General features: G+C 37.7%; 1 protein-coding gene across 1 annotated transcript in view; it reads right to left on the bottom strand.

Annotated features, from left to right (window-relative positions):
- Nucleotides 1-20,717, bottom strand: part of MACC1 (MET transcriptional regulator MACC1) — a 36,808-nt gene that overhangs the window by 8,143 nt on the left and 7,948 nt on the right. The window contains exons 2-4 of the mRNA XM_079302276.1: nucleotides 8,936-9,050; nucleotides 4,832-6,870; nucleotides 2,210-2,398 (exon numbers count right to left, since the gene is read on the bottom strand). Coding sequence (XP_079158402.1) covers nucleotides 2,210-2,398; nucleotides 4,832-6,870; nucleotides 8,936-9,050 — 2,343 coding nt within the window. The remainder of the gene's footprint in view (nucleotides 1-2,209; nucleotides 2,399-4,831; nucleotides 6,871-8,935; nucleotides 9,051-20,717) is intronic.

The following is a 20,717-nucleotide window of genomic DNA, read 5'->3' as shown; positions in this document are numbered from 1 at the left end:
CTCCCCCAACCTTCCTGGGTTTCAGGCTTTAAGGCCAACAACTACTGTCAATAGAAAAGTTTAGAGATCAGAAGAAAGCACTGATATTTGCAAGAAAGTACTGAAATTTAAGTTAGATTCAGAGGACATTGAGGGTACTGAATGATCACATGAGACACCAATGTTTGTGCTTTGAATTCACACCCAGGTGGACAAGCACAATTAAAAAGCTCACCCAAAACCAATAAATTCTCCATAGGCCAAATATAATCCTTGAGAAATTACACAGAAATACAGAAAAATTATGATCTTTGATTGCTTGTTGAATGTTCTCTGAAAAAATAGAGTGTACTGTATTATGGGCTTTTAATGACAATGAATTTAACTGCAATATGTTTTGTCAGCAGATATTGTTATTGAAAGGCAGAGAATTTTCTGGGTGGTTTGCCACAAAAATAATGCAAAAAACTCTTGAAAACAAATGACTAGGGTGTATGAGGTAGAGGCTTAATGGAAAACCAAAACCCATTTAAAGCAAAGTAAATATTTATTAATAAATTTTCCTAATATATAAAAATAAGTAGTTATGATGCTGGGAAAAAAAAAAAAAAGTTAAATGATTGTTTTATTTCTACTGTCTATTAGCAAAGGGGAAACATTCCAAAATAACATGGAGACCAGCAGAGTTGTATGTTGTTCATGTCAATAATTCCTTCTATAGAAAGCTGGGGGTTTGTTAGCCAAACACAGGAAACTTAATAACTAGAATAAAAGTTAGGAAATAAGACAAACCATTGCCTAACAATAAAAAAGACAAAAGCTGAGAGAGTAGACATGGGATTTGAAAGGCTGATAATTTTATGAGAAAAAATTATAGGAAGGTGATTCCAGACTTAAGTACCCCAAAGTGAAAAAATCAAATAGGGAAACTGGATCTCAGAAATAGGCAGTGATTGCAAACAACAATTATGAAGACAATTTTGTTGAAAAGTGCAGAAGCATGTGAGCAGACATAGAATTTTGATCAAATATTGATTGGGGAGGGAGAGCAGAGCATTCAAAAGGAATAAGAGGTAGTAGTTCATAATTAGAGCAGAAATATCTTGATAGTTATCACCAAGCAGATGAAAATGAGATGACAGATTCATTGGGTTCAGACAGTGGAAAGGAGAATATGTTTCTCTGGGAATAAGAAGAATCAGCTACAGGGAAATAAAAAATGAAGGAAAAATTATCTTGAGTAGTTGTAAACCTGCGAATGGGAAATAGCAACTCCTTTGGCACTAAGAGGAGAGGGAGGGAATGCAGTCTGGATCATGTATATCACCTGCAATAGTCAGCAGATGATGGTATAGGCAGAGGGTGAGTCAAGCCTGAATGCAAGCTCCCAAGACAGAAAGATCATTCAGCAATGCTCATAAAAAAGGGATTTTCAGAGTAAAAAACAGTGTGGAACCTAGAAGTCATTGGCCCATAACTCTGGGGAAAGAATGGACCTGCTGCATACTTTGATTTTAGAGAAAGGCAGGAAATAACCTGGTTGCCCAGGCAAAGGTATGCCAGGAACAGAGGCTGCACCTCAGATCAGCAGTGTGGACAAGGGACCCCCAACAAGTCTTGTGGCAAATCCGACATGGCATGGATGCCATGAGTATCTCTGGTCACTTCAAATGCCACTGGAGATCTAATTGGGCACCTAAATTGCTCCTTAGATGTGAATGCACTAAAATACATCTGAGAGGACAAATTGACTTCTATACAAAGCTCAAACTTTTTCATAAGAAAAATGTTTTATGAAGGAAAAAAAATATCATGATCTACCTGAAAAACTGTAAATTTAAAGCATGGATTTGCCACATTCATACATTAGAAATAAAATTTATGTCAGGGCTTCCAACCTTTTCTCATTCTACTAAATGATAGCAACAGTTACACTGGCACAGAAAAGAATTAATGCAGAAATCAGTTTAATTTCTGTGGAAATCCCAAAAGCAGTACAGAGTGTGATTAGAAGTGGCTCCTGCAGGGATCATGTCTGAAATGACAGCAGAGGTGTGAGTAAGGTTAACAAATGGACAGGACCATAAAAAGGGATTGAACCTAGCCCCGAAGCCAAAGACAGGGACAGAGACCTCCACTGGAAAGTTCAAAAGGAAAGAAGCCTGCAAGACAAGGAAGAAGGAAGGTGGCTGGCTGTGTTTGTGCAGAGGAGAGGTGTGTGCAGTGTTACCTCCAGAGCCACTGCCCCACTCTTCCCTTGGTGGGGCACTTCGTAAGCCTCGATCTGCTGCCTGGTGAGCCGGGCCAGCTTCTCCGCCAGCTCCCGCCAGCTCTTGCCAAGCTTGACAGCCGAGGTCAAGATGATGGTGTCCTGGGTAAGGCGTGCCACTAATCCCTGGCAATCTATCTTCAAAAGGGCCTGCAACAATGGTTTTCATTAGTGATCCTTCACCAGAAATTACCAACATTTTAATTTAATTTTTTAGCACTATTCTGAATTTCTACACAATCAGGAAGAGTTTTTTTTTTTACTTTTGTGTTCTTGCAAATATGTGGGGTTTTTTCCTACAAAATGGTGTTGCCAATGCTTTCAGAGGAAAACTGCACACAAGCTTAAGAAAAATATCAAGCTGGCATTCAGCTGCTTCAGCATTCCAGTTTCAAATGGGTCCTGCCAAGCTTACAGATCCTGAAAGAAAAACATACTTCTCCAACAAAAATATTTGGGACCAAAAAAAAAAATTAGTTTCTTAGAAGTATGACATGAAAATTGAAAATTAAGTCAGAGCACTATTATACTAGGGTGTGGTCCTTCATCTAGGGCTTTATATGGAAAATCACTAAGCACATTGTCCCACACCTTTTGATTTACTCCTCCCACAGAACTAATAATTTTTTGACCATTAAGGAGAAATGCAAACATGAAACCTTTCCCTCCTCCTTGCAAAATGAGGATTTAATTAATAAATTAAAATGGTTGAAGGAGTAGAACCTTGAAATGCAGATATGTTGCATTCTTCTTTCTTTATTTGTTTGGGCAAGAGCTAATAGAAAAAAATAAATGTTGGGGTTCTTTTCCTTCTCCTCAAATTAACACCAAAATATTCTACTGAAACTGTTGAGGTTTTCAGGGAAAGATCAAGAGCAAAGTTACAGAAATTTTCCTTGTTTTTTAGATACTGAATTTTACTGAAATATCAAGAATTTCTTCAGAAATCAGACATATTTGTGTTTTAATTTTGAAGTATTAGCCAATAAAAACAATAGGAAAACAATAAAATTTTGGTAGACAGAGTAGTAAGCTGACTATAGCATGTTGTTCAAAATTCCCCTAAATTGGAGGCTAAGTTGTTCCATTTGTGTTTGCTCTGATAAGCAAGAACCCTATAAAACACACAAAGACAAGAACCTGCATTGGCACTTCTTAGCAAAAATACATAGATCTAACAAAACAGGACATTGAGCAACCTGGTCTAGTGAAAAGTGTCTTGCCCATCACGGGAATTAAATTATGGAATTAAATGAACTTTAAAGTCTCTTTCAACCCAAGCCATTCTGTAATTCTATAATATTGTCCCACTTTTTGCCTGTTTTGCAATAAACTCTGTTTCACTGTGTTCAGTTAAAAGTTTGGAAAACTTTCACCTTTAGATCTCCCTTTCATTATTGTAAAGAGACATGACAGACTTTGCTGTACTTCATACTGGCTCAGCTTTATTCCACAAAGTTTGATGTGCTCTTAAGAATTTTAAGTGACCACTGCTACCAAAATGTTCTGAATCCTGTTGAAATTTCTGTCAACACTTCAAAGGGCATAGACTAGTTATGAGAGCTCAGTTGAGGTTTACAGTCCAGGATAGTCAAAAATCTTTAGATGAATAGCTACAACGTGAGTTTTTAAACATCCATTTTTGCAATACTTTAGTTAGTATTTTAGTAAGTATTACTTTTGTAATACTTAAGGTTGTTATTTTAAAATCAGAAATATAATTCTTAATAGGCTGGTTAACTTCAGTGTCAGAGCCAAGGAGAGTATGAAGTGACCATTAATTTTGAATTAATTTGCACACTGAGCAGTAAGTAAATTAGGATTGTTAATAGTGCAAGTTATTACCTGGAAGTAATTAGAATAAACTTTTGATTAGCATTTGGCAGTATTTAGTCACATAGAATTTGTCCAATGGTTTACAAATGAGGTCCATGAAAATACTGAAATACTTGCAGTATCCTCCTTTGACCCCTCCAACATTGACTATGTAGTTGTGACATGTGGATAGAAAATATTACCCTAAACATTTGGATCAGGTTGTCCCTTTTAAGTATATGAAACTAAGCTTCATGCAACTTAACACAGACAAATATCTATGTATATATATATACAGGTATCAATATACTCATATAAACACAGATATATGGATGTAGATATAGATAGATATTGATATAGATATTTATCTATACCTGTGTTAATATAGTGGAATTCCCACTGTATTATAATGTTACTTAATACTTCACAACAGGAATGTGAATTTCTCAGGAAAGCAATTTACAAGACAAAACAATTTCAACCGTGGCTATTTAAAAATAAAAAAAGTCATCTTAGTCTACCTACTAAATGAAACAGTTCCTGGAACATTAAGACAAGACTGTTCAGAATTAATTTATCAAAGTATTATTTTTCATGATAGTTTGGAAGTATTTTCCACCTATTGGTGTCTACAACTTCTAGCAATATATGAATATTTATAAAGATACTGTAAGGATACAGAATCATGTTTTCTTGTTCATACACTACTACTGAGTTGTTTCTTAGCAATACATTCCCAATAAGCCAGTTAGTTCATGCAATACTTACAACAATGAGTTCATAAAGAAATAGTCTTTTTTTTTTGTTAGCGTGGCAGTCTTGCTTCATCTTCTTCACAACATGTGCAACTCTCTCTGATTCTTTATCAACATGTGCCTCATTAAAATCATCCAAAGACATATGTGAATATCCCAACACCTCAGCTAAAGCTCTCCAGTCATAAACACTCTCTGATACTGTAGACAGAACTACTGAGTAGATATAAGTCAATTTCTTGAATGGCAATGCAATTTGTTCAACAAGATTCCTGGTTGTTAGCTCACTATCAGCAGTGTCCATAGCTTGTTCTTTGGAAATCACTTTTACGTTTTTGCAATGTACAAGACCAATCTTTCTTCTGATAACTCCCACATACCACTCTTTCATTTTAGTTTGTCCAATGGCTTTAACTTTATCTTCACCAAGCAGTGCTATTGTGTCTCCTTTAAAATATTCCAGCAAATAGTCAATCTTATTTTGACGTAACACAGTTTTCAAAGCCACTCCATAAGTATTGACACTCAAAGCTTTGTCTTGAAACTTTGGATATTTTATTGTTGGTATCAAAAGCCACGGTGCAGACTTGATTTCTTTGCGGCTTTGTAGGCGCTTTGGCCTATTAATAATTCTACTTAATTTTGGAGCTGGATCAGGAGTCGTAACATGGAACTCCGTTACTTGGCTACTTTTCAAGATTTTAATCTGAACAAGGAAAACAAAGAAATGCATCTCCCTGCATCCCAGCATGGAAAACAGGAATTGTTGGCGGACCATTTCACCAGTTTTCAACTCCTCCTTTTTAATATTTCTGCATTGATCTTCCATTTTCACTTGAAAGTCTGGATCACAGGATACCAAAGAAATGTTTAGATCCTGCGGTTTTTCAAGCAGAAATGTATGCTTTCCCCACAGCTGAAACACCACAGGAGGCATACTTTTCCCTCCTTTTTTTATATCACAAATCGTGAGTTTTCCTGGAATGTAGTTATGACCAAAGACTGTAAAAACTGCTGTAAAAGATGGATGAATATATTTGGGACCATAAATTCCAACTGAGACTGTTCTATGGATGTAATCCCACACATTGGTTGCTGGAGGCTGGATTTTGCTTGCTTGTACAGCAATCACTGCATACATCACATGACTTAGGTCCGTTAGCTTCACTTGTATGGTATCTTGATAAATATAGCAATTCTCTAGCTTCTTAAAAGGTCCTTCTTTGTTGAGACTGAAAAAACAGACAATATCACTCATAACTTGGCTGAGTGGATCATTCTTCACTTTAGCTGCAACTTTCACTTCTAGGAAAATTGCTTCACTCGTGTTGAGGTTGCTCAGTGTAAGTTCTATCAGAGGACTTACTGTGCTGGACAGCTCATTGTTGCAGGACAATGGGGGATTAAGGATAGCCTTTAAGCCAACTTCTTGGAATTCTCCTGGTAACACATGACCCACAGGGACATGAATGTTGATATCTGAGTCAGGCAGCTGCACTGACCCCCCTTCATGATCCAGTCTACAAACGACATGAATGTCTGTAGCTTGTGTTTGTGCCCAGCCCGGGCTGTGGCTCATGGCCTCCAAATCCAGGCAGGACCGGGTGAGCTGCCGGTGGCTCAGCCAAGCCATCTTGTAGGCTTCACGGTCACTCTGAAGCCATGTCATATCAGAGGCTGCAGTGCTTTGAGGCACTGCCTTGTGAGGATTCAATCTTCGGTTATCAACTATATCCAGGAAGTCAGAGACGCTCTTGGATCGTCCAGATCTTCTTGTTGAAGTCCTTCTTAGGAGACAATCAATATCTAGCTCATCACCTGAGGAATCCAAAGAGTCCCTGTTGCTAGAAATTTTAGAGAACAAATAAGGTTTTTCCTTTAAGATAGAGAGATGTTTATTATTTTCATTTCTATTGGAAGCAGCTATGTCATGTACGAAAGGGTTGGATCCTGAAAGTTCGTTCCAGAAAGGATTAGTCTTGGAAACCGTTTGGGCTTGTTTGAATACACTGGGCCAGTCAATATCCAAATCCAGTTTACTTTCATTGACATCTGTTTAAAAAAGATAAAGAAGCATTTCCTAAAGCACAGAGACTTGAGACATTCTATTCATGTCCAACTGACAGCCTGTAAAATTAAGAGATTACTACATTTTCCTCCTCAAATACACATAGATAAGTTCTGTATTTCCCCCTCAGGTTTTTAAACAGAATCAATGTTGATTTAATTAAGAATCTTTCTTAATAGAAAGAGTGCTAACAAATTAGTGCTGAATAACAAACTGTGTTGGAGGACGTAAAGCATCTTCTTTGAGGAGTTGATCATTATCAACTCACATAATTATTAATTGGCATTGAGTATGATTAAGTTCCATAAGGTTCAAATAATTATAATCCATGAATCTTTGGCCTCTTACAAAATGCTGTGGATTTCTTACCTCTGTATCTGTCTCTTAGTAAAGATTAAACAACTACAGTTTCATTTTTTAAACACTGCAGACTGTACAGATAAATGGATCATTCCAGATTTCTTTTAATGCTAGTGTATGTGCATTTAATTGATAACAGCACTCTTACAATTTATTTCCATGTGTATGGAATTTGTTATACTACCTTTCCATTAGAAAACAATCCTTATTATAATTTATGAGACCTGTACAACCTGAAGTTTTGAGAAAAATGTTTGTGTGACTACTAATTTTCTGAGATTGCATTTAAATAGACAAATATGGGTGTATACATGATATTTACATATGTTTTCTAATAAAAATACTCATTATTAACAGAAACATCTATTTTTTTTCTGAAGAAGAGACATCCTTACATTTTATATTAACAATTGTTCAGAGAAACTGGTTTACAGGATTGTGACTCACCCTTCTGGCAATGGAATATCTGCAACTTTTTATGTTAAAGGTTTCTATTACTTCATTTTGCCTTTTTTTTTTCCTACATACAGAGGCTATATCATCCCTTCTTTATACATTCTTGAAAAGAGTTTAAATTCTGGAGGGAAAAGTCATTATTTTTATTTTTTTTCACCATATCTATGGCTTATATTATTACAGTACTATTTCCATAGTAGTTTCCATTTCCAAGGTTATTCTGTATTACTCGAATGGAAGCACAGCAGTGCATACAACAGCAACAACAACAAAAAATAATTTTAAATGCTAGCACTTCTCTTTTTGTTTTCTTTTTCAAATTATAACAAAAAAGCTAAAACCATTAAGTCTTTCCATGGTTCCAGAAAATTCCCAGTTTGGAAGAACCAAGGTGGAATTTACCTGTTTGCTAGCTGTCTATCTACAAAGCTCTAACACTGCCTTGCCAAGAGCCTTCCAGGGGAGCTGCCAGGGGGATTGAGCCTGGGGCAGCCCCTTTTCCTCAAACATCTTGTCTTGACCAGGGTCACCAGAGGAAGATAAACTGTTCAAGAACCTACTGAAAAGTACTTTTGTCTCTGCTCAAAGGCCAAAATCTTTCCTTGTGTTGTGGTGTTATTAAAGTCAGATCAGTATGGCATATTAAAAATATTTATTAATTAGACTCAAAATAAACATAAGTGTTTTGTTTGGGTTTTTTTCCCCATCCTAAAGGCATGTTTCTACAGGAAAAATATGAGCAGAAAACTGTCAGAGCCTGAGTCACTAGGATAGATGCTTTCTCATGCCAAGGCAACAGCACAATTACTGGGGTGCAGCATGTCAGCAAAGAAAAAATTCCTGCTCCACAACTTACACAAGTGTCAGGCTTGCTGTAATATCTGCTAGAGACAAGAAGCTAAGAGAATTCCTACCTTGTGGAGGGCAAAGTTTTCTCAGCCTTGGGGCTAAAATAGCAAGTAGATTAATCAACTTTGCCAAGACTCCAGTTTTTAAATTGAGCTAACTTCAAAATTACTCTGCCTTCATTTTCTTAAAACCCTAAATTAATCTAGTTTGGCTAAGGACTTTCTCTTCTCCTCCCCACCTTGAGCCCCAGCAAACTTACTCTAAGTAGCATTTGTTAATGTAATATTAAGGACTTCAACTCTTCCTCCTAACCTGCCTGACTCAAGAGTTTTGCAGAAATAAAGACTTAGAGACTTAGTACAGAAAATAGCAGAAGAGCCATACTGTAGCTGTCTGCAGGTGTCTGGTCATCCACATCAATCAAAGTTCCCTCTGACCGACTTCGTGGAATCTCTCCACTGCTTAGGGAATCTGTTCCACTACTGGAAGAATTTTCCTCCTGCAAGACAGGTAAGCATATAAAAGATCAGCAAGTATGCCATTTGAAAAGGAGAAACTGTTGAAGAATGATTGAGCTTTGTTCCTGCAGTGTGACATGAAAAATAAAAAAGTGAATGTAGAGATCACGAGTAAATTTATGAACTCTGCCCAAGAGTGTCACACTCCTGAGTCTTACAATTGTATCTGCATCAAACCCTGCAGATGCTACAGCTGCAGTACAATATGATATCCCAGCCCATGGAGAAGTTCAGTAACTCACAAAATTAAGTGTCTTGCCATTGGAACTGAGACAATTATACAATAACTTTCACTCAGGTCTTGAATGAAATATTTTTAAAATAAATAAAGACATCCTACCTCCTGTTTTCAGGTAAATTTGAGTAGAATTATTAAAGGGGAAGATCTGTATCTGTTACTTTCCATGCCAATTAATAGAAAGTATTTTCATCCCTTTCTGCTTTATTGCTTCTTCTTGCTGAAAGAAGATCAGGTCAGCTTTCCTTTTAGTCAGCCCAAGAATGACTTAAAGTATCCTTCCTTAGAGACCACAACTACAGCCTAAGAGAGGATATTTGGGTGTCTCTTCTTCCTTGTTCTGCTACAAGAAGTTCTATTTCATTTTGGTGCAGTCCCTTTGAGGCAGAAAACAGAAGGATGAGCCTCTCAAGGTACATTGCCTAATGCTGAAGAAAGCAGGAATTGTTGTGTCTCCTAAAGAAAGAGGAGTTACAGAAGTTCAAAGTGAGTTTTTTTCCTACGTGCTGAAATTACTGTACCCCAGAAAGAGAAGCTAGAGGAAATAAAACATGAGACATTTTGTGCAGAAAAGCTCTTCAAGCTAATGCTAAAAACCAAGACATCACTTTCCCAGAATCCTCTCATGCATCCTATATCTCGTGAGATATGAATACTGATCACCCACAGATACATGACAATATCTGGAGAAAAAAAATGAGATGAACAAAGAAACCAAGAAGGGGGAGGAAGAGAGAAGGAAAAAATCCAGAAGTTTTTTAGGTCCATACATGGGATGCAATAGTCAACTTTCTTTGGGAGTCTGAAATATTGCAGCCTGTTACTCCTGCAGCAAACATTGCAGTGTAAGTAGATATCTTTTTACCTTTATTGTGTTTAAAATCAAGAAAAATATGATCGAGCCAGTTTTTACTGTGGCTGTAAAAAAAAGGAATTTTCAGTTCCAGTCTAGTAGGTGAGTTATGGGAAAAGGAAGCAAACTTTATATCCAAGCATTACTGCACAGAAAGCTGAAGCCAGCTGTTTGCTTCCATTGCACAATGCCATGGTTTAAGACATCTCTTTTTTTCCCTGCAAATGTAAATTGGTGCCTTTTGCTTTACCACAATAGGCACCTTCAGCTAGCAGCAATCTGTTCAGGAGCTGTTTTGTACACAAGGATGGTGCAAGGCTGAGGTCAGGCCAAGCTCAACAGTCACCCAGCACCTCCAAGGGCTGTATGGACTTTCAGGTTCCTTTGTTACCAGAATTCTCTTTTATTTGGCCTTTGGAGTCCTGATCTTAGCTCCAGTGCCAATACATTCTAGCTTCTGCTACTACTACCCCACCAGAACAAAACTGTGAATTAAAATGCCTCCTTAATCCAAACAGCATTGATTCCAAGATCTGGCATTCCACATCTGTATAAAGACATCATTGTTTCTTCTGTCTCTGATAAGTGAGAATGTTTGGCATCATATACAGACTCCTTCAAAGGAAATAAATTTTGCTTTTTCTGCTGCATCTCAAAATGCTGAAAAACTGAACACATTGTATAAACACTCAAGATTTTTTGCCCTAGTTTCCACATACACACTGGTTTAATGCCAGCATAAGGTATCCATAGTCTAAAATCTTAATAAATGCACAAAAAGTAAGTCTACATCTTACAGTACCAATGTACTTGTTGCCAGCACTAATCTCTGACTGACAATTTGCTGTTAATTCACAAGTGAATTTAAGAACAGTTCTTTAAAACACCTACGATTATTTCACTATGTCACATTTCAGCATAAAGTGAGAGGCAGTAAAGAAAGATGAAGAAGGGCAAAAGAGTGCAAATGTACAGGGGCTAAAATAGGAAACTCATGGAGAAGGGAGAAGAGGAAGAGAGAAAGAAAAACAATCTCTTTACACAGGGGGATTATATTGAAGGAAACCGGACAAAAAGATTGCATGTGGAAGTTTTTTAAACAGTAAGGACTTCTGCAAATAGAATAAACCATTTCCTAAAAGTCCCCTCTGAGAATTCATCAAAATGTTCGTAACTAGCCTGGCATAGAGATACAAAAGGCAGATACTGAAAAGGAAAACCACTTTCAAAAATAATCCTCCACCCCCATGAAAGCATTTCTTGGTATGACAGGATGATGAGGGATCCCTTGTGATTCAGGCACATCTTCAGGCCAGCCAAGCAGAGGATGAGAGAAGGGAGGGGGGAATACATAAACATTCCTGGGTAAAAGATGACCACATTTGGCCAGCATGTCAAGGGATGTGGGAAATGCTGGGGACAAGCTGTACACACACCCCTGGGGACTGGGCAATGTTCCTCCTGCACAGGGTTACATGAGCTGACACTAGGGTTGGGTTCCACCTCTTCTCTACTCCAGCCTGAGTGCTGGGAATGGCTAAAGCCCCTGTTTCTTTCTATGAGACTAAGAAAATAAGAAAGCCAAATGCTTACCCTTTTTCCATGGATACATTCAGTGATAAAATAGCATCAAAATTAAACTTTTGATATTAACTAGGAACTTACCTGAAAAAATTCTTCAGAATAATGTGGGATATACAGCCATACTTATCAACATTGATAAGTATGATATCTGTATGATACGTATGATATTGATATCTGCTGTAAAAAGAGGGAACTATGTATAGGAAGAGCCAGAGACCTAGCTTTTTGTTTGTGCAGCAACTGAATAAGAAAGATGCAAAATGACAAGTGCTTAATGGTGCAAGGAATTATCTGACTGATGGCATGTCAAGTCACAGTGGGAAGTCAGGAGGGAATGAAGAAGTGAAGAAAAGGTTGGAAAGAGATCAGCTGTGGAGGTGACCAGTGAGTGAACCTGAGTGACTGCTGAGAGATGTGGCACTTTTTATATGAGACCAAGCAACCTTAGCCTGGTGCTTCCTGCTGGGGATTGCTTGACCCATAAAGGCATGTAACTCAGGACCCAGAACACTGCTGGCAGTCTGTTTCTCTGAGGAAGAAAAATGCACTAGATGCCCTAGAGGAAGAAGAAAGTCTTGGGTAGAAAGTTCAGTTTCACAGAAGTCAGAAGACTTCTCTGCATTTGCTGTAGATGGCATTTTTGCTGTATAAAATGCCTCCAGAAACTTCTTCCAGGTCTTTCAAAATTCAAGTGCACCTTGGTTTGTTTTTTTTGGTTTTTTTTCCAGTTTCACTACCAAAAAACCCCACCATATTTTTCTGAGTCTAAAACTGGTAATGAAGAAAATAGGAAAAGCCCAAAGGAAAACCCTTTCCCACTTCCTTTGCCTTCAGAAATAAGAGAGAACACATTCTGTTGTTTTTTAAGTACCAACATCCCAGAGCAGAACATCAGCAATTTGTATTCCACTTCACCTTAACCCTTCTTCAAAAGCAGGTTTTGTTAAGAACAGAGCTCTCCTGTGGCCATGTCTCCCCATAGATTTCTGCATGTTCCCCACACAGACAATGCTACCTTTATTAAAAAAGATTCATGGTCTTTGTATCCTGAGGATGAAGTTTATGTATTAGCTGTAACAGAGTAAGAAACAGACACAGGTGATGGTGATGTGTCTCATTCCTCAGGCTCATTTTTAGGTTGCTTGGGGGAAAATTACTTCCTACATATATGTGTTGTGCTGTTAGACTTTCAAGTTTCTTTCTGAAAAAGGAGAAATACAAATGCATGACAATGTTAAATAAAATGTTCTTCATCTAACAAAATACTGAGTATACTGAATTATTTAAATTCTATTATATAGAGAGAAGAAAAGGAATTCTAAAGAGACAGCAATACACAGAAGAGGGATTGTTTCAGAGGGACTGCACATCACCAACAAACTTAAACCACTGCTTATTCTTAGCTGACTAACATATTTTGGAGTAAACATTAGCTACAGTAGTAAGCCATATTTTAACTGTCCCTTGGCTCTTGAGGCCTAGAATAGCTTTATGCAGCTCAGAGTTTGATGAGAGGCTCTTGGACCCAAGTTACTAATCTTTGATTACAGAGCTGTGCTGTGGCACTGTAGGCAGTGGAAGAACAGCATAACAAATGGAACATTCAGCTGAAGTGAGGAAGCCTTTGACTTATTTTAACCTGTGCATGTGAGACAGTCATGGAAAGCATCTTTTTCTCACATCTAACAGAGACAAAATTGGCTCCTAATGTAAAAGACCATTGAAAGTACTCAACCCCTATTATTAATATTCAGCAGCAACATTAATGATTTAGTATGACCCAATACCTTGCCATTTTGACTGTAATTATAGAAAGGGATTTTCAATAGATATATCTACTAATTTACTTTGTTGTTAAATAGTTGCCAAGATTTGTACCTATTTTTTCAATGTTCTGAAAATTTATCACCCTGTGGGAACAGAAGAGTTTTCACACTGAACCAAGGGCTTAGACTTTCTGCAGACCCAACATTTGTCTGCACAGCTGCTTGGAACTGACACAGTCACTGCTCATAATACTTCACCCAAGCTGGAGCTAAAGGGTAGAGCTGGTACTCTCAGCACAACAAAAATGGGAATTGAAGTGGGTCCTCCTCTCAGTAATTTCCACTATTTTCCAGGTGGGTTTTTATAGCTTCTGCTCAGGTCTGCACAACCCAGAAATGACTGCTTTTCAGCCTGTTTGGGGACCACTGTGCAAATTAAAATAGCTATACCATAAACCTCCATCCACAAAGCAAGTATCCTTTGTATCCTTCCTTCCCTTCCACACATCTACACTTCTAAAACTGCTTGTTACAAGCATAAGTGATGGAGTGTTTATTTTCAATTATAAACTTCACATCTGGGAATATTGCTTTCCAAAAGCCTCAGGAATGTGTAGTTAAGTTTTGATGTTGTCTTTTAGATTTTAGCTACCACTCTGAAATACTCCACTGTTTCACTTAGGCCTCAGGAAAAAAGAAACTTGTTGCCTGCTACTTCCTTTACTTCTTCAAGAACAGGATATGGCAAGTAAAGATCTCACTAACAAATTAATTAAAGGATCCAACTTTGCGCTATGAAATTGCAATATTTCTTTTTTTTATGAACAGAGAGAGCATTGCAAGCTTATTAGCTTAATTCTTCTATGGGTGTCCTTACACCTGTGAAACCAGTAGTTAAAAATCACACTGGATTCACACTTAGTGTGTATACTTGTACATGCTTTGGAAGCACAGTTAGTTTCTTCACTTTTAGAGGTTCTATGAAACAACTTTTGGTTCACAGAGATTGCAGTACTACAAGTATTGTAATATTGTACTACTGACTGAAGCCAACAGCTCTTCCTTCAAAGTGGATATTGAAAGTACTCTGTCAGGAACACCTTTAATTTTGAAGTTTCATTACAAAATAAAATTTCCATTTCTAGGTGCTACAAGTGTTTCAGTGGCACCATAATTAATGCATTATACATTCCAGAGAAAGGCAAAGCCTGTATCTACCACATTCTGTCTGTCAGCTAAAGCTCTGCTGCTTTTCTTTAAGCACTTTTAATGTTTGCTAGGATGACACAGAAACCTCAGCTATCAACATTTTTAATTAACCCAGAGAAGTGGGAGCTTCCAGGATTCTCAAAATCTCTGTTAGTTATTTATATCCCTGTGAACTATAGCTGTGATCACAGGTTTTTAAGTACATGATACCTCCAAAGTACTCTATATTTCTTTACCCTGATTTCTTCTTCTCTTTCCACTAAGTTAGGCTTTTTCTCACATCCAGGCTGCTTGCAGCAATGACACTGGGTCTCTAACTGAGCAGCTTGCCTGTCAGTGGCAAGTGGAGATAAAGGCTGAGACATCTGCCCACAAGCATGGCTTAGAGAGGGCTCCCAGCCCTGCACAGTGTTTATTATGTCCTTCCCTGGGAAAGGGCTCATGTCTGAGCCTGTAAATGCCACAAGTCAGCTTTGAGCAGGATAGATACGAGCTGAGGTCTCTGAGGACAGGAAGCAGTGGTGGGGGACAGAAGTAGTGGTAGCACAAACTGAAATCCTTTGTATGCCTGAGTCACTGGGGCATGACCAAAAACCAGAAAAAAAACTTCCTCTGTCCCAAAGACTTGATTCTGGCAACACTCTTCTATCTTTTCCAGTTATATATAGAAACCAGCACAGCTACTATCTAGCCAGAAAGCAAGCAAAGGATTCACTTTCCAGACAATCAAACCCAGGTCAAGTAGTGAAGTAGTTCTTCAGTTCTTCCATAAAAATGGGCAATCAGGTTCTTCTGAGTTACATGTTTCATATAAATAATTACTTTTAAATTAAAGGGCTGAGCACAGGCAGGGAAAAAATCCCTCTTGACTTTCAACATTTAAATGTCTCATCTGGCCCAGTGATGTGATATAAAAATCCTGCAAGAGCTGTGCTCTCTTCACAGCATCAGGGCAGAGCAGAATATATCAAGGAAACCACCCACAGAGAAAGATCAGTGTTTTAGTTGCTTACAGCTCTTAATGCTCTTAAAATCATTGTTGTAATTAATATTAGCAACAGACTCTGAGCACCCAAATCATCTGGATATACTGCAAGCATGTAGGAGGGTTTTTCTGCTATTTCAGTCTAAGAATGATATGACAAAGTGACATGGCTGACACTGTGTCAGGATCCACTCTTGAACATCCAACTGTGGAATTAAATTGCCTGTCAGTGTGCTGCCTGGGTAGCAACACTTTATTTGGGACAGGTGTAGATGAAAGATGCATGAACAAACACTCAATGAGAGCCTTGCAGGAAACTGAACCTGAAATCCAGATATATAAAAGGTGCCTTTAGGCTTCTGGTGCCTTAGTTCCAGCAAATTGAGTGAGTGCCCAGGGAAGGATACAGGGGGACACAACAATGTGCTGTGCCTTTGATGAGATAAGGTACTAGAAAAGCTCCTTTCCATGACATGACAGAATTCTGCCCCAACACAAAGGAAAAACATGTCATGAAGTCTGTACTGTCAGGAGGACCTTTCCACACAGAATCACTTTGCTTTGATGTTGGTTAACTTGGAGTGGGGACAAAAATACCCCAACACACATAGCAACCGAAAAATGAATTATCACAGTAACACACATGAAAAATTTGCTTTGCAAGGTTTAAGCTATTTCGGGCAAGCTTTCAGAATATATAAACTAGCAAAAAAAAGTACCCCAATTGTTTAGGGCAAGAATGGCATGGTGAAGAGGGGGGGGAAATATGTCAATCACTTGTTCCATTTCTATTGGAAAATATAAAGAAAGATAAATACTGAGATGCAGAAACAATGGACAATGTGTGACACATGATCAGCTCAACATGGAAAAAAATTATAAAACAGGCAACTACCTGTTTGGGAAAAATAATTATATTAAATATAGTAGAAGACAGTAAACCCATTTGGCAAGGATTCCTCTGGTTATAATTAGAGGTTAGTTCAGAGAGTTAGTAACTGCAAGCATAATCATTCTTCAATGCATCCACAAATTACATTTTGCTCTACTTGAATGACCACATAACAGACAATGGGAACATGTACCAGCACAAATAGTATATTTGATGGATTGCAATAATTCTCACAAGGAAGGACTGTTACCTATTTTTTGTGTATTGATCTGTTTTGACTGAAGGACTTGTTTAATAATACTAATACTTTAAGAAGATGGCAAAAAGAGCATCAGAGAGGGAGTCTTAATCACAGAGAGAACTTCCAAGATATACTGCAGAAAGTTAAGTTTTCCTTTGTTGCTTTTTATGGCAATTACAGTTCCCAAAGTTTGGTTGGATCTTTTCTCCAGAAGTGAGACATCATTGCATTTAAAACATTTTTGCCTGTGTTGTTAATAATAGTCTGAGCTGTCCATTAAGTTACACCTGCCAATATTTTAAAGTTATTTTTGACAACGTAATTTTGAAGGGAAGAAGGGAGGGGAGTTCATAAAAATGCATTTTGTTCTCTAAAAGCCAAAAACAGCACCTCTTTTTATACTGCAGATTCTCCCTTTACATAACAATCATGCTCTTGACAAGAAAAGGCCCAAGTATTTCTATCAACTAGGGTACATGTTTAAATTAATAGTTTCTCTGCTAATGAAGGATATTTGAACCTCTGAACTGTACTCTCACCTGCTATTCTTTAATAGTAGTGTTAACTAAATACTTTCACTGAAATAATATGACTGCCAGATCGACTATACAATGGTAAAGATCCAGTAGCAAAAATGAAGTCAGAGAAAGATAAACTGCCATGCAATATCAGGTCCCACTTAATGATCCATCTCTAATTACAGAAGACTGCAAATTTCAGAGGAAAAAGGAAGAAGTCCTAACTATGAAAATGAGGAACTGCTACTTCCAGTATTGCTGGTAGTTTTAGAACCAAAATGAGATTCTATTTGGAAAAAAAACCAAACCAAACCAAAACAAGACAAAACTAAATACAGTGTTCATTGTCCCTGAGGGTCTTCTTATAAAGGAACAATCAAGTTCAGGAAGATTTGAGGCAGCAAGTTTCCAATAAATTGTACTCCTTTATGTGTCTAAATTTAGTTTTTAAATCCAGCTGCTTTACAGGCTCATTCATTGAACTGTCTATTCCTACCTGCTTAGAGGAGGGCATCTATACTTCTGGTTGTTAATGTTTGGTACAATAAGCAGAATAACATCCACTTTTATGCAGCAGTTATGGCCATTCTTCAACAGATTTCTCTTTACAGAAGTGAAAGCAATATGTGTAAAAGATAATTGTTCCAGGTCTCTTCTTCCTCCCATCCCTATAATCTTTAACCACCTTCATTCTCTTCACTGCACCACAGTATCCAACAGTGTTTTCAGCAGCAGTTCTCCTGCTGATGCACACCATTATTCTAGATGCAGTATCTCATGGGAAACCAGTTTTCCCATCCAGGAAAGCCACACTATTATATTGCAACTGATAGTGTAAACCACTGGAGGCATCTTAAGGCTGTGCATTCTCTTGTCCTGGTTCCCTGAACAGCCCAGACACAGAAGCCATTCCTGAGGTTCTCCCCAGAGAGCTGGCTGATCTCCAAAATCAATAAGTGCAAAGTTTGTACAACAAATTGGATGCCACATCAGCCCAGGCATTCCTGTGCTGACTTTTATCTCACATTGTCTCTATTTCCCCCAAAACCAACAGCAGAACTCCAACTGCTTTATCTGACATCCCTGTCCATCAGGTTGCTACAGGCATCCTACCTTCCCCACTGGCTCCTGCTCTTCCTTCTGAGCCAACATCACTGAGGGCAAAATTTGTTGAAGCAGCTGAGAGAGTTGTAATTGCTCAGGAATAGTGTGAACTGGCACTATACATTGATGGGTGCCCAATGATGCAAGAAATCTATCCCACACAGCTCTATAACAGCTTTCCATACCATTTGCATGAAGAAAGCTTAATGTTAATAATAACTCAGTGTTGTTTCTCTCTGCATTTAATATGGCAGAGGTGGAAAGAGAAAGAAGGCATAAAGCTGTTGCTTCCTTCTTTCTTATTTTCTTCCCTATCTCCACACAGGTTCACTGGTTATGACACTGTTAGAGATCTTGAAGGAATGAGCATAGGACAGAAAATGAGGATGCTAGTTGCTCAAGGTCTATAGCAGAAAAGACTCTCCACTCCAGTCACATGTCTAAAGGTAAAAAAAAATAAAAAATTAAAAAAAAAAAATCAAACCAACCCTTAAATTATCATAAATTTTTTCATTCTTTTGCATAACAAAAATAGTCAATTAAGTAGCAGAAAATTTTTCATTTGCCCTAAAAAATCTTGCTGATGTACTAAAATAAAAGCAATGGCTGAAGAGATGTAGCCACAAAAAAATAGTTGGAATGAAAGTAAACTTATCAAATTCCTAAAGTGAGCTTCTCAGACACCCCTACAGAAAATCTTCAGGACAATAATTCAGAAATGCTGCTGATTATACTCCATCAATTAAAAATATCTGCCTAGATTTTATTTGAATTTTTCTGTCTCAGCAAGCTTTACTGTGTTTCATCCACAGTTGAAGTTCTTTCTTTTCCAGCAGAAGTGAAAGGCTGTAGATCAGTAACTGTTATATATAATCACAGAATTTATACAGTATATTATGTCCAGCTTCTCCCTTGGTCAGTCTCTGCCCCCATACCCCCTTCCAATTAAAAAAACAAGCAAACAAAACAAAACAAAAAAAAAAAAAAACAAAACAAAAAAACCAAAAAAAACCCCAAAAAACCAAACAGAAAACCTAAACCAAAACAAACCCACAACTACAACTCCTCTTGCATTTTTCCAATAATTTTCACAATAATTTTCACCAAGAAAAATGGTAAAAGAACTGGCAACTCTTAAGCCTTTTCACAATCCCAGTGTCAGTCCTTTGTTTTGCCTCATCATTCACAGACACTGAGCATGCTTGCCTTTCAATTTCATAAAGACTAAGCAAGTTTAATATTTTATACTATTTATTCTTTGAAAAATTGAAACTCTTGGGTGGCATTTATCATCTAAACCCACCTCTGTATCCATGTGATGCTCCACTCACTAGAAAGAATAATCATCTGGTGTACAAAGTGAAACTGCTCTATAGACTATTGTCAGACTACAGAAATTACAGAAAATTGATTTGAGACCACTAGGATATTTAAACATCATGCAAAACCACATTAGTTTTGCAACTACTACTTGGAAATGAAATTTTCATGTGGTGTCTGGAGTTGATTTTTGTGACTGGTTGTTTTTTGAAAGCCTGGTTTGCAGGAGAGGAGGATAATCTCTCCTTGCTGGAGGAAACTACCAATAGTGGCCCATACATTGGCTACTGCAGATTGGAAGGAACAGATATCCACCTCAAATACGACTAAACAGCCCAGGATACAAAGTCCCTACAGGTGCCAGCACAGGTCATTTCTTTTGGGATCTACATTTCTGGGAAGATAGACTTTTTCTAGCATGCCTGTTTCAGTCTGATCAGTTCTGCTTTAGACAGAAATGAACTAAATGCAAGGTTAAAAGTGAAATAAATTAAAATCCAGATCTCATTTACAATAGCTTTTTAGTGCTTTGATTTTGCCAGTTAGGAACCTGAAGGGATGTGCCATGTGTTAGGTCAGAGATTTCAGCCTATTCAGGAACACCTTCCAAGTGCCAGTCCTAAAGAAAAGATTTTTCTGATCTCACCTTCAGAAGTTTACTGTCCTTGCCCCATTTGTACCACAACGTGGGAGGAAGAATTCACAGCCCTTCCATAAGGTCACTGACTTTGATGATCAAAGCATTCCCTTACCCATCTCACCTCCTTGGCAGCTAGTCTTGAGTTTTACACCTTTAACTAGCTCCTACACCTCAAGATAATAAGATTCAAAATGTGTATTTTGTTATGTGAAATACTGCAGAGCATATATGCAAAATTCCACTGTTTAGTTTTTCCTAACCAAATTTGTTATTTTGTGTTGGATTTTTTTTTTTTTCT

This window comes from Erithacus rubecula, assembly GCF_903797595.1.
Source record: "Erithacus rubecula genome assembly, chromosome: 3".
In the NCBI taxonomy this organism is placed as follows: domain Eukaryota; kingdom Metazoa; phylum Chordata; class Aves; order Passeriformes; family Muscicapidae; genus Erithacus; species Erithacus rubecula.
Note: the sequence above shows the minus strand (reverse complement) of the source record. Positions and strands in the feature narration are given on the sequence as shown.